The 14,488-nt window shown below is 41.2% G+C and overlaps 1 protein-coding gene across 7 annotated transcripts; it reads left to right on the top strand.

Moving 5' to 3' along the window:
- The first annotated feature begins 306 nt into the window (after positions 1 to 306).
- UBE2I (ubiquitin conjugating enzyme E2 I) lies at positions 307 to 14,328 on the top strand. Of its 7 annotated transcripts, XM_050905799.1 has the most exons (9): positions 1,263 to 1,363; positions 2,747 to 2,863; positions 3,394 to 3,437; positions 5,204 to 5,282; positions 5,516 to 5,599; positions 8,952 to 9,024; positions 10,679 to 10,788; positions 10,943 to 11,022; positions 13,952 to 14,328. In XM_050905799.1, the coding sequence occupies exons 4-9, from the start codon at positions 5,217 to 5,219 to the stop codon at positions 14,013 to 14,015; spliced, it is 477 nt and encodes a 158-aa protein (XP_050761756.1). In that variant the 5' UTR covers positions 1,263 to 1,363; positions 2,747 to 2,863; positions 3,394 to 3,437; positions 5,204 to 5,216; the 3' UTR covers positions 14,016 to 14,328. The 7 variants fall into 7 exon arrangements, with proteins under 7 accessions (XP_050761755.1, XP_050761758.1, XP_050761757.1 ...); XM_050905800.1 differs by lacking the exons at positions 3,394 to 3,437; positions 13,952 to 14,328 and adding an exon at positions 12,971 to 13,043 and having other exon boundaries at positions 1,227 to 1,363; XM_050905796.1 differs by lacking the exon at positions 3,394 to 3,437 and having other exon boundaries at positions 1,264 to 1,363.
- The last annotated feature ends 160 nt before the right edge of the window (positions 14,329 to 14,488 follow it).

Here is a 14,488-nt window from a genome sequence, read left to right as displayed (position 1 = left end):
GCGAGGAACCGGGCGACGGCGACTGCGGCCGCACCGGCGGGCAGGCCCCTCCGGCGGCGGGACGCGGGACGCGGGACGCGGCCCGCTCCGCTGCCGCAGGCGCAGCCGCGGCAGGCCCCGCCCTCGCTTGGCCCCACCCCCCCCGCTCCCTCTGACAGGCTCGCCCGCCTGCCCATCATCTGCGAAAGCCCCGCCAGGGGCAGAGCCCCCATCCTCCAATCAGAGGCCCGGCTGGGGACAGTGGGTGGGGTTCGGCCAGGCTCGAGCGCGTCCCGGGGCAGGCGCGGCCCGCGAGACCCGCGCTAGCGCCCTGCGAGGGAGCGGACGTGTTCAGGGCGCGGGTGACTCTCTCAGCGCCCGAGGTAAAAATGCACGCGGTTTCTCGACGGGGGCTGGCGGGAGCCGAGGGGCACGAGGACGTGATCGGGCTCGGGAGAGCCCTGCTGGGGCGCCTGCCTGCGCTGCGCGCTCAGGCATTGTTCTGGTCGCCTCTGGGTCCTGTCTCGCGAGGATGCGTAAAGCGTGGCGGACGGATCGCGCTCGGGGTCATACCGCGCCGGCGCGGCGGCACGGACGGGTCGGGCCGAGGGACAGACGGCGCTGCCGCGCTGCGCACCGAGGAAAGAGGGAGGGAAACTCCGGACCAGAGACAAAGGGGGGGAGCCGAGCCGGGAACATCCGGGTCACTCGCTGCCGCTTCAATCCGGGACACGCGCGGGTGCTGCGGCCGATCACGGTGAGGCCTGGCCGGGCGAGGGCCCTGGGACGGCGGGGCCTGGCGCGGCGCGCAGGCGGCCCCGGGCCTTGGGAGAGGCGGGGGGGGGTGGGGGGGGCCTGGGCTGGCGCTCGCCGCCTGGGGCGCGAAGGGACGGGCAGCGGCGGGGCGTGCGGGCCTGGGGGCTCCTGCCGCGGCCGCGCGGCTGGGCCCGCCGGCGCATCGCCGCCCGCCTGAGGCGGGCTCCGCGCCTCCCGCGGCCCGCCCCCGCAGGTCTCGGTCGCCGCGGGCCGAGTTCGCCGGGGAGGTCTGGGTCGCACCGGGCCTGCGCGAAGCGGTCCCCGCCCCGACGAGGACTTGCCCAGGAGCCAGCGGGCGGGCGCCGGGGAGCCCTGTGCAGGCCTCGGGCGCTGGCCCCGGCCCCTTCGCGGGGCCCGAGAGACCAGCGGCCTTCGGCGGAGGCAGGCGGTGCTCGGCCCTGTCGCGGCTGCCCCGGGCGAAGTTACTTGGCCGGTCGGGCACCGAGACCTATTGCCGCGCGGCTCCTTTTGTTGTTTTCCTTGCGACGGTGGTAGCCGTTCGGCTAGTACCGCCTCTGCTACCTTTTTCATGCTGCAGGCGGGAGGAGGCTTTCTGTTCCAGTCCAGAGTTAGCGTGCTTTGATTAAACCTCAGCCCTTGCCTTTCTCCACCTTTCTGAATAGCGAAGTTGGTATAGTTTTGGGGCAAACTACTCCAACTGATAACTTCTTCCTGTGTCGGTATTTAACCTGCAAAGTGAAGATGTGAGGCTCGCAACTTAACGATTTTTTTTTTTTCTTGCTGTTTGGAATTAATAAGAGCTATTGAAAGTTCTTGAGACTTGAAGAGCATGTTGTTGATGTATTTAGAGACTTGTCATGGGTCAGAATTGTGGGTGTGATTGCTGTTCCTGTGGCACGGGAACGCTTCTTTGCAAGACTTGCTTTTTGTGTTTGGAAGTAGGTTCCCTTCTCCCTGCCATCAGAGGGTATAGATGGGTAAGGTGATCTGTAATGGAACACAAAGTTTGTGCCTATGATGAGTGCATTGGTTTTGTTCTGTCCTTTTTTCCAAAGTAGGTAGTAGTAGCAGCAGCAGAGGCAAGCTACTGAGTAAATTTGGAAGTTTCTGTTGATTTTCTAACGAGTTGATAGCAGTAAAAGGGATGTTGCTACCTCTTAATGCCAGGGTGTGTTTGGGAGGATTAAAACAAAATGTGAAGACTGGTCTCTTAGGCTTGTGTGGCCCCTGCAAGGCAGGGTTGATATACTTCCTCCGGTGCAAAAGTTTCTGTTCTTTCCAGTGATGTAGTGCATAAATGTGTTGGGACTTCAGTTCTGTTCATTAGCAGTAGATTTCTCAGGTGAAGAAAACAAAGCAGATGTGATATTTAAAAAAAAAAAATCAGAACCCTAAGAACTGGGGGTTTTGGGGTGTTTTGTTTGTTTGTGTGGTTTTGGTGGTGTCTCTGGTGTTTGTGGTTTGTTTGGGTGGGTTTTTTTTTTTTATTTTAACTCTTTCAGGCTAATAGAGATATCTTGCATTTGTGAGGTATTTCAAAAGCTTACAAGAGCTAAACTTAACGTACAGATATTTGGGCAAACTACTATTCCAAAGGCAGGAGAGGAAAAAAAACCCAACCAAACAAACCATGCACATAAATTATTGAAGAAGATAAAAGTAGCAGTGAGAATATCATATCTGCAGGCTTAATACCCACTTAGTACCTCACTCCTTCCTGCTACTCCATAATTTCTGAGACCAAAATATATACTGAGATGATCAATCTCTGTTCTATCTCAAGCTCCAGCAGAACTAAAGTTAAATCCTTTACTGAAGAGCTGCTAGAGAGTATATATTGGCAGTTTGTTACTAGATTGATTTGCTTTTGAGGGGATGCCTACCTAATGGGATCTTAATTTTTGAAGTCGGCTTTCAGATTCCTTTGTCTCTAATCTCTACTTGGTAGTAGTTTGTGATGAGGTTTTAGATGCTTGTCTGCCCTTGTCAGGGTAACTGAAGCCTGTGGAGACCATATACATGAAGCCTGTGGTGTCTCATCTACACTGGAATTTTGGATGTAGTCTATCAGTGCTTAACTAAGTCAAATGCCTCAAGATTTGAAAAGGTATTTATAGAACATAAGAAAATCTTTAATTTACTAGGGCACAGTATAGTGCATAACCAGTTGCAAAAGCAAGCAGGATACAGAGCCTGAAAACTTGGTTTTTTTCCCTGTTGAAAAGTTACTTGATTGGCGATGTTCTGTAGGACATACGTTGTTTATATGCCCTCTGAGAAGTTGACATTTCCCTTGAGGTGCATGTAATTAATTGGCTGTTAGCCACAGGAAATATAATTCATGTATTTGAAAGCATCCTGTAATATGTTTCTTGGCAGAAAAGGTAGCTGAGTTACTAAACTATCTAAGAATGTTTGAATGGTTTATAAGCAGAAATAATTTTCTCAAATTATTACGGGAAAGTTAGTATTATTACAGTGGACCACCAGGTACTAACAGCACAACTGGAATTCTCCCGTATATTCAGTAGTTCATTTACATCTGTTGCAAGGGCATGGGCTCACAAAATATTTAAAATTACTCCCTGTATAATTTGGTTAAGGGAGAGTCTTTTTGTTCTGATGGTATTTTTTCAGTGGCTCCACATCTCCTGCGTGTGAACAGACTAAAATCTGAAGTGGTACGTACAGTGTGTGTTGACTAAGTCCTGCAAATCTTCTGAGATAACCAAGATACAGATGCTTGTGTTGGGAGTACTACAGGAATATTGGACTGAATACAGGATTTTTTTGTGTGCATGTTTACTGAGTGTTAATGGTCCCTTTTAGAAAGCTTTATCTGACATGAATTTAATTGCTAGTTTGAAGTTGAAATTATGGATTATGGTCATCCATGCAAAACTGACTTTGAAAAAAAAGTTAGAAGGAGGGATTTGAAATACTAACTGTCCTAGGAACTGCATAAAACTCTTAATCTGGTGCTTTTAAAGACTTTTAGTTAAGCTGTCTGCACTGCTAAGCCACTTCTGATGTGTAAATACTTAAATTGGAAGCGTGCTGTCTTCTAACCCTTTAAAGGTATAGCAGGTGAACATATCTACATATCTTACACGGAATAGGTCAGTGCCTGGTAAATCTTTTCAGCATGAACATCATGCTAAAGGGCATAGCATGAATGTGTGAGATTTTTAAAACAAGCATCTTTGTGAGCTACAATTCATATGGTTGTAGTAGTAGAAGACTGCAATATTGTTACAAGTAATCTACATATTAATAGAATGCAAATTTTGCATAATTCTTAACCAGTGTTTAAATGTTTGTTTTAATAGAGTGGTAACACTCCTTTCATGAATTCTATGAGCTTGTTTAGTGGAAGAATTCTACTCTCCTGGCTGTCATAAAGGCTTGTTAGCTACCTGTGGAGTTGAGAACAAATTGGCCTGACTTCTCTAGCTGCCCAGTTATCAGCTCTTAAAATGGGTAGAAGTGCAGTAGGGAGGAGGATTAAAAACCTTCATTGGAGTTTGTTTTGACCACGTGGCTAATGAAACCCTGAGTTTAGATACAGTTTGACAATGAAAAATAAACTCTGGCTTTGACTACTGTTCTGGGTGAATGGAGAATCCTCCTCTGAATTTGAAAGCACCACTCTGTTGCAACCATCGTGTCTAGAACTGTTCTTGCGTCATATGCAGTAGTGACCTGTGCTATATGTATTTCTTCTGCAGTCTCAGTCACCATGCTTGGCTGTTACTAAGGCAGTGAAGGTGCAGAAAGATCATTCAGTTTATATTGGAATTGAAAACCTGCTTTGTTGAGTGAGTGGGCCACTGGCTCTTCCTTAGCTCAGTTCTGTATTTTGTCTGTTCCTGCTGCTGTCTAGAAGTTGTATAGTGGCATCACTGCAAAACTGAGGTGATTTTGTTAAGTTCTGTGCCCGTGTTGCTTTTGTGTAGAATACTGGCTTTCAATGGGAATTTGCAGTCTAAAAAAACCATTTCTTATTCCTGTTTGCCAGAAACAGGAGCAGTACAGGTGTTTGCCTACAGAAGAAAGCCATACCTTTTGTGGTGTAGTAAGGAGATAGATATGTGTTTATCAGTCGCACAAGTAGGAAGTCTGAGCACTTTTCCCATTACTAATAGTGTTTCTGTTGTCAAGCTACTGTCAAAGTCATTTCTAAGATGTGGTTCAAACATAAAACACAAGGTGGGGATAGTATTTTGTAGGTCAGGTCCAGTAACTAAGAGGTTCTTGACATGGGGAAACTTGATGTTATTCCTGATGTTAGCTTCAGCAGGGTGTGCAAAAATGTGTGTCTTGGCTATAGTAGTGAAAATCAGAGGCCAAAATATTTCCTGAGTGAGCAGTGCTTATAAACAAATAATCTAATGTGTTGTTTACGCTATAAGTAAGTTTACACTAAAAGCAATTATTTTTGTTTTAGAGGGACTCTGAATATGTCTGGCATAGCTCTTAGCAGACTTGCACAGGAGAGAAAAGCCTGGAGAAAAGATCATCCATTTGTAAGTATGAGAACTGTCAAATTTCTGACTGCAGTTATTTCGGTGTTCTGATGATGATTTTTTTTTTTTCCCCTTTACCATGATGTGATTTTTTTTTTTTAATTAAATTTTTAAATAAAAAAGCTGCTTAAAACTATGTAGTGCAAAAAGAAATAACTGTGTAAAGTATGTCATGAAGTATTCTAAGTACATCTTCTGAAATCCTCACCCTTTGGCTTTTTGCCTTAATTCAGGGATTTGTAGCAGTACCTACAAAAAATCCAGATGGCACAATGAATCTAATGAACTGGGAGTGTGCTATTCCAGGAAAGAAAGGGGTAAGACTTACTGTTGTCCTAACATCTCACGGTGAAAAGTAACATAAACCTGCTCATACATTACACTGACATCTGAGAGTATAACTTACATGTAGTTTAATAGAAATGCTTGGATCCTGCTGCTATTTCAGAATCCAGGTGGAGTGGGCTAAGAATGATATTGGACAAAATACACCATGAGCCTGTTCAGCTGTTGGCACTGACTACCTTAAGAGTAAAAGTTTTCAGAGGAGTGTGTAAGAATCCTGCATTGAGCAAACTTGAGATTGTCCTTGCTTCATGACAGGGTTTATTGTGACTTCTGTTCTTACTAAATGCTGGTTTAAGCCCTAAAGCTTGAAAATTAATACTACCACAATGTTGCCTCTGCTGGTTAACTGCCAGTACCTTTTTTCTCCACAAAATAGTGAGACCCTTCAGTCCTAGAGAAGTGCTGTAGCACTGTTTTTAACTTCGTGGATTTCATGGAAAATAATTCTGCGTTATCAATGTGGAATCTCAATGCCTTCCATTTCATAGAATTTTCTGGTTTTGTATTAGGGAAAGAAGAATAGAACTCTCTAACATTGTTTCTTTTTATCTGATTTCACTTGTGCTTCTGTGTCCCTTTCCTTAAAATAACAAGGAAAAGGAAAAAGTTTGTAGAGACCAGAATTGTTTATTTTTCTTTATTTGGTTCTAGGGGATAGGACAAATGCAAACTTTCAAGTGGAAATAATCATTAATGCATGAAACGTCTTTGATTTTGTACGCTGCCATTATAACATCTCATTCTGAGCAGAATCTTGTTTCTATTTTTCAAGATGTTACCTAGCATGTAGAGATTATTCTTGAATTCATTGGATGCAGTTGTTTTCTTCTGAGATAATACTATTAATTACTTGGTGGTTTTCATTCTCTTGGGTCTTTAGTGTTTTGCATTGGATGTGGGACTTCTTTTGTTGCTTGGCCTGTTCTACTGCCTCTTGTCAACTTGCTTAAGTCCCCTTAAGATCTTGTTTCTTAGATTCTCAGAAGACAAAGTGTGTAGGCAAAACCTGCAGATTCTGTACCACTGCCTCACTTTAATGCTGAACATGGCATTGCTGTTATGGTTATAACTTAGCTCAGTACTTTGGTAGTTGTCTGCACAGCTCAAGTTGGTTCTTAAAGAAGCACCTAAAAATAATTTAACAGTGTAAGGAAAAACTCATCTCCTAGTCTTCTGCCAAAACAAGATTATCCCTCATAATAGCCAGTTATGTACCTTACCAAGATGTCACCTTTAAATACTTGACGTAAAATCTTCATGCTGTACGAAATCTTCATGCTACTGCTTTAAAGTTTTGTAAACCACCAAAACCCAAGACCTTTAAAGCTACCTTCTCCTAGAAAACACATCACACCAGGAAAAGATCAGTTATGCTCGTGTGATTCCTGGTAGAGATTTATTTAAAAAATCAGGGTTTTTACTCGAGTAAAAATGCTGTCTCTTTAACAAGAAGCAGCATGCCTTGCTCATCTCTACCAGACCAATCAGTTGCTCTCTGTTGCCTTTATGTTTGGAGGCATGCTGTACTGCAGCTGCTTCCCTTGAGACAGATGAGTAATTGAAACCACCAAAATGCTTTCTTGTCAGCCAGATCAAAAATTGAAGGAAAGTGATGTTAGTCCTGGGCTGGATATCTCCATTCACTTTTTTGACAGCAAATCACTTGTTAACTACCTAAATTTGACTCGAAGAACATCTGCAACCTGTCCAGTAACGCAATACGATCTTGATGATACTGCTGTCATACTATTATCTTAGTAAGGCTTTTGAGTGTCTGCTATCTTTCATCCATAAGGTATGTTGCTCTATCAGAAAGACAGTAAAAACTTTTCGTTGACTGTTCTGGTGTTCTACTTGAAGAAATTATTAAAAGCTATTTGTCTTCCCCTATGAATGAAAGCAAACAAAATAGGAGAAGTTTATTCTATCAAAAGGCTCCTCTCTTCTAAAAACAGACAAGTTTGTCTCTGAGCAGGTATGGAGAATAGATATTTCTAGTTGTTGACAACTGACTACATCTGTTCAGAACAAGTTCTTTAAATACACTATAGCAAATGTAATCAAACTCATTTGCTTTTTAAAACATGGTTATCTTAATATTCCGTAGCACATTTTTTTCCTAGTCTAGCTTGAGACTTTGCACAATAAATACCAATGACAATGGAGTGCTTTTTCTTTTTTGGGGTGAGGGGTTTTTTGTGGGTTTTGTTTTTTTTTTCATTTTTTCTTTTTCCTTCTGCTAAAAATCACATAATTCAGGTAGGAAAGAATTAGGGATTTCCTCCTAAGGTGGTCTTCAAACATACCTGTCTGTCCCTGGGGATAAGATTTGATCATTTATGCTGATAAGATGTGAGACCATCTTTACTCCCGTTTGTTTTAAAGAATGAACCCAACACTTTCATTGCAGTGTTTCCATAGCAAGGGCAAGTTACAGAGAAGTGGTCTGAATTTTACATATATAATAAACTTTTCTGTATTTCTACACTTCTTACCTGAAATCAGTTTGTCAGAAGATGGGCTTTTTTCCTTATTTCTAAGTAAGATGACAAGGAAGTATATATTTGAGACAGGGTTTTTGTCCTTTGCTAGATGTTTTTCCATGTTTATATGACCCTTTTGAGTAGTGCTGTCTTATTTGGTCTGCTCCTATAGCATAGGAGCTGCTCTTGTCAATGCTCTTCCCAGTTTCTGATGGGGATAAAAAGCTTCTTAGAATTTCTGTTACACAAAAAGATGGAATCTGTGAGACGATGTGCTACCAAGTGCAGACAGGGTTAGTTTAGACTAGTGAACCTCATATTAACTGTAGCAGTACTACAGTACTGTTGAAATTTTTTTGTTCACTTGTGGTTTTCTTAGCCACATTCTCATGAGGCAAAATAGAAGCAATTTACATCCATGTACTTAAGGGGTGTATCCATATCCTATCTTCTCAGACTTATTTTAAGTGGGGTATAATGGCCCCTTCCTCATTGTGTGTGTATCATGTAAAACTTTAGAAATATTCTGTTCTTCTGTGTGCTATGAAAATTTTACTTGTATATGGAATTATTGGCGATGATCGCAACTATTGATGACTCGGCAACACTGACTAGCTGTAATGAAGTGGAAAAGCAGGGTTTTCTTTCAACTCCTTATATAGGTAGGACAACTTGTCTCAGTCTAGACAGCACGCTACAGTGTTAGGACAGCTATTTTCTACTGTGTAGCAGAAGGATGTCTTGTGCTTTGCCTGAGAAACTGTATTCTTGATCAGCTTTTTTCCACAAGTTTGACTTTTCCTTGCTGTAATCTAAACTCTACCTTAACTTTTTATAGACACCATGGGAAGGAGGCTTATTTAAACTACGGATGCTTTTCAAGGATGACTACCCTTCTTCGCCCCCAAAATGTAAGTAAAATGACCAAAAACCACAGGTTTATTAGAAGAATGTTAAGCTAGTCCATGAGGTTCTATGAATGGTTATTACTTACAGATTTTTTTTTTTTAAAGGAAAGTTGCTTTTTTCTTTTTTTCCCCACCCACCACTTTGCGTTTAGAAAGTTGTGATGAAATGAGTTAAGTGCTCAATATAAGAAAATTGGGAGGGGAGGGGGATTGCTGTATGGGTTTCCTCAAAATTTGACAAAAGCACCACTTGAAGTGTTCACTACTTGATCAGCGCTCTTTGGAAACTAATAGGCATGGTTAGACCAAATCCCTTTGTGTGTTCTTACTGTTAGGTTGGTCTTATAAGCGAAGAATTCGGAAGGCAAGAACTTAAAAAAAGTAATTAAAAAAAAAAAAGTTCCATCAACTTTAACCTTTTCATCAACCTGCTCTAAAACATGGATCTATTCTTTTTCTGATACTATGTACAACAGATATCTTCAGATACCTGGTTTCCTTGTTAAGTTTTTGAATTTTCCTTATCCCATCTCAAACTTACCTACTTCAGAAACCTGAAAGTATCTATTGCCTTGCCTAGTTTCTTGGTTCTTCAATTGGCTACCATCTCTAATCAGTGACAGGGATTAGAAATGGCTCTTTTGACAGCGGTTCATTTCTCATTCCATTTTAGTGTTTCAGCTGTATTGGTTATCTTGGCTACTCCTTGTGTTTTTTACCACCTAAATACATGTGACACAACAGGAAACATGTCTTTTAACTAGAAAATATTTAACCTGAATATCTTGAGAAATACCAGCTAGCACATCCTGCAAGTGTTAAATGAACTGTCATGCCTTAAAATAAGACGTATATGTGACTGGTAAGACTTCTTACCAATGCAGCTTCTGAGTTCCTACTGAACTTCATTGAGCAGCTCATAAGCAAGACTTACTTGTGATGTCAGATGGATTAGAAAACTGCACTAACATGTAGATATTTCATATATTGCTAAACAAGTGTTCATTACATTACTCAAGATGGTGGCTGTTGCATTTAAGTCTTGTAAAGATTAAAGAACTGCCAGAATGTAGATTGAGTGGCAGAAGGAGAGCTGCACAAACCTACTCCTTCAGTCAGTCTTGCAACTTAAACTTGCTTCCTCTTGTTCAGTGCATCTGGATTATACATAAAGTGAAACTGAAAAAAATGCTAGAAACTTGATCTTCTTTGTATGGAACTTTCAGTATTTTAAAGTGAGGAGAGAAGAGATGAGTGAAGCACAGTATCTTTCCTTTATATAGTAGTATGTGAGGCTGTAAAGACAGGATTGGTTTAAAAAGGTCTTTATGACAAAGTTACTACAAACTATTTTGTCAGTTTCCATTCCTAAACCAAAAGATTACTGGTCAGAATGACAGTGTTACATTACCTGGATTGATACCACAAATGTGATGGAGTTCCTGCTTTAGGTGCAGGCTGAGCCAAGAAGAAAACCAGTATTAATAGCGCCAGAAATCTGTGCGGGGGTTTGGTTTTTGGGGGGCGGGGCGGGGGGGGGGGGGGGGATAGTGGTGGGCGTGCCTTTGGCCAGTGTGGTTTTTTTTCCACTGATCTAAACCAACTCTCTGATCTTAGTCTTAGCACTACATGCAAGTAATTCTCTTTTCTTCATCAGGTAAATTTGAACCACCATTATTCCACCCAAACGTGTATCCTTCAGGCACAGTGTGTCTCTCCATCTTAGAGGAGGATAAGGACTGGAGGCCAGCAATCACAATTAAACAGGTCATTAATTGTACTTAGACATATTCTTAGCCCTTTTATTTCCTTTGCTTGCTTATCTGATGTGAATATAAGATGTTCACAGTTGGTTTCTAAGGGTTTTTTAATTGAATGTCTCTTAATAATATCCATGCCTGTTCTATTCCTTCTTCCACAGATCTTGTTAGGAATACAAGAACTTCTAAATGAACCAAATATTCAAGACCCAGCTCAAGCAGAGGCTTACACAATTTACTGGTAAGTGTCTTTGCGTATCAGCTTGAAAGCTGTGGTATTGCCTACAGCTGTCTGTTACTTATAGTATTACATGCAAATGTTTTTAGGAATGATCGGGGAATTTTCTTACCTTCATGGCTGTATCCTGTGGAGATGCCTAGCTTGTGCTGAACTTGAACAAAACAGTAACTTCATGGTTAATAGGATAGCGGAGCTTTTAATAGCATCGCACAGCAATAAAGTGTGAAGACTCCTTCAGTTAGACCGTGACTCTCATCCTGGTTCTAGCCCAACATAGAATCCTTTCCCCTAAAGGCTAACTGAGTAGTAGTGATGAGGCATAATGATTTCATGAGACCAGTGATAGAGGAGACTGAATTAGGTGACAAGTCCCATTCATCAGTATAGGAGTAACTTCTGTCCAGTAGTGGGTGTACCTAGAAGCACTTGTGCCTGAACGATAGAAGAGAGCTTCTGTGATTGCTGTAGGAAATATGCAGCATTTTTTAAAAACTAGGCCTTCCAAAAGAATAGGTTAAAAAGTACAGAAAGCTACAAGCTTTAGCAGAATGAAGTTTGCATTGGTTAGGAAAGGTGATCATTTGTGAGCTGAAAAGTACTCTTTTTTTTTTTTAGGCTTAATCTTAAAATTTTCCCACCATTAAAAATGGATGGCTGATTTATAATCTTTAGGGGAGCAAAACACTTTAAACAAATGCTTTTGGCACTGACAACTATTGAAATAACGACCAAGATGAAAATGTGGAGTTACTGTTCTGGACAGAAGAACAAGTCTCCAGGAGAGTGCCAAGTTTGAAAAATGGCGTTTTATGAGACTTCACATGCAAGCTATGTCAAAAATGTCTGTTATAGGATCCTAGTGAAAAGGAAACACAGGGATGGGTAGTGCATCTTGGATTTAATTTAAGGCTTCACTCAATGTTATTTTTTAAGTATCTACTGAAGACTTGGTGGGACTGAGTGCATATGGAGGACAGTTAGGTGGCCACAGTTGTAGGCAGCACCTTTGGGAGCCAGTAATGATGAGGCAGGCCTCCCCACTGTTTTGTTGGGTTTGGGGTTTTTTTGGTTGGTTGTTTTTTTTTTTTTTTTTTTTTTTTTTTTTAAAGCCACTCTGAGGGAATATGGGGCAGGGATAATATACTTGTATAAATAGTCTGTGTGTTTTATTTATCACTTCCCACACGCATGTATGTACAAACATAGTCTTTGCAAGTCTTGTTTCTCCTTTATTGTAAGTGCTTTAGAAAAAAAAGATCTATTGAGAATAAACTATTACACGTTTTTTGTTACTTCACATATATATAGTCTGCCATTTATGCTCGTCATGTCTTTTGGACATGCATAGTACTTCAGATGGGTTACTATATTTCTGCAGTCTGAGAGTATCTCTCTTGCTACGTAATGAGTAACTGATAGAAGCTCCACAGAGCAGGATTGTGTATGCGGCTGTAATTTGGCATAGTTGATAAATACTAGGGAAGATGCAGTGTTGTTTAAATAGATGTCTTTTAGTCAAGTTGTTAAACTTCAAGAATAAACTTTGTATCCAAAATACTTGAACAAGAATACTTGTTCTCATTCTCAGGATTGCTTTGGTACCGTCGCTCTGTAACTTTAGCACTCCTCATGTGCTAACCTACTTCCTCCTTTCTGCTGTAGGCATGCAGAGTCTACTACGGCAGGCATTCTTTGGTGTGGATTCTGAGGGTGTGAGACTTAACAGCTAGGTTGTGGTCTCATGTGACAATGCAATATAACTTAAAGAAAAATTTTAGAATAAAATTTGTAAATTTGTTTATGAGAAGAAATAGGGTAATTTTCAGTCTGTTTGCTGGTAATTGTTCATTGGATGTGACCAAAATTGGCTTCATTTCTTCTTCCCCTCAAACTGTCAACTTCTGAGGATATAATTTGCTGCCTCTTTTTTTTTTTTTTTTTACTGCAGCAAGCCTTCATAGCTGAAAGTAAGTTAAGTTTACTGCAAAGCTGTCTGCAAAATCTAGTCACTGTAAACTACCTTTGGCACAAGAGTAATGGTAACAAATTTTTGTTTAGCTCTTGACTGACACTTCTGACAGCTAATACAAAATATGGTGCTGAATGTAAATGGATGCTTTACTAAGCTACTACCATCCCTTGTTGGCCCAAGAATAGAAAACAAGGAACTTGCCCTTTTATGTGTTGAGTCTGAGGCTTAATGACTGGTCATAGTTCCCTGAAGTAGTACTTGCTTGTTTAATCAATCTGTAGCAAGTATGCTAGACTTAGTGAACTATAGTGTTTTTTCAAAATATTGAGCTAGCTTTTTTTTCAACTGAAGGTTAGGATAAACCTAATGGTGTGAGTCAGGGTCTGCAGAGATAAAGGCTGAAACTACCATACCGTTATCGTTTTCCCGTTTCTTAAAGAGCGCTTCCGCTCTTCCCCCCAAAGCAGTAAAGATGATACTTTAAAATCATATGAAGTCCACCGTTAGTGAACTGCTCTCATCAACCACTTTGTGCTGTTAGGATACTGGAATTTATTGTTAATGACCTCAGGTCTTAACATGGGGAGTGGAAAACTTACGTTCAGATGAGTAAGAATGCTTGCATGTAAGGTACAACTGGCCTTGAGAAGGAGCAGGCACAAACCTGTTTATAGATGCTGGTATGGTATGAAGTCAGACGGTACAATGGTTTGACAACAGATGAAGTTTGGGAAGTAACTAGTTAAACAATACCTTACTTCCCTCCAAAGGAAATTATCAGAGTAATGGTCCAGAAAAGCCTTTAATATATTGTAGTGTTCAGTGAATTCCTATCTAATGGTTTTGCCTTCAGCAATGACTTAGTTTCATATTGAAGAGAAATAGAACAACAATAGCTCTATAATATGGCCTCTGATTTCTCAAGCTGTAATTACTCTTTCTCTCTCTTCTATTCAGCCAAAACAGAGTGGAATATGAAAAGAGGGTTCGAGCACAAGCCAAGAAGTTTGCACCATCATAAGCATCTGTCATGCAGCATCTTAAAAAGGAAGGGACTGGCTGGGCAAGAACTTGTTTACAAAACTTTTGCAAAATCTAATGTTGCTATGTACAATTAATATCACCTTAGGGGAGGGGGTTGTATGTGTGCCATTTTCCATATTTGCCACTTGTATACAGTTCTAAATTTGCTGAATTGCCCCCAGTTTTTTCATACAGGGTCTCTTCCTTCAGTCTTTTGTATTTTTGATTGTTATGTAAAACTTGCTTTTATTTTAATATTGATGTCAGTATTTCAACTGCTGTAAAATTATAAACTTTTATACTTCTATAAATTCACTAGTATCTCTAGTTACTTTGCTATCTGATGCAGGCATGCTTTAAAATGTTAGAACTATATTTAGCCTCTAGCTGGCTGTATGAAAAAAAAAATCATGCCCTCCACCCCCTTCCCTCCCTGAATTTGTTTTTCTATCTTTCAGAAACTAGGTTGTT

This window comes from Gymnogyps californianus, chromosome 15 (genome assembly GCF_018139145.2).
Source record: "Gymnogyps californianus isolate 813 chromosome 15, ASM1813914v2, whole genome shotgun sequence".
Classification (NCBI taxonomy): Eukaryota; Metazoa; Chordata; class Aves; order Accipitriformes; family Cathartidae; genus Gymnogyps; species Gymnogyps californianus.
Note: the sequence above shows the minus strand (reverse complement) of the source record. Positions and strands in the feature narration are given on the sequence as shown.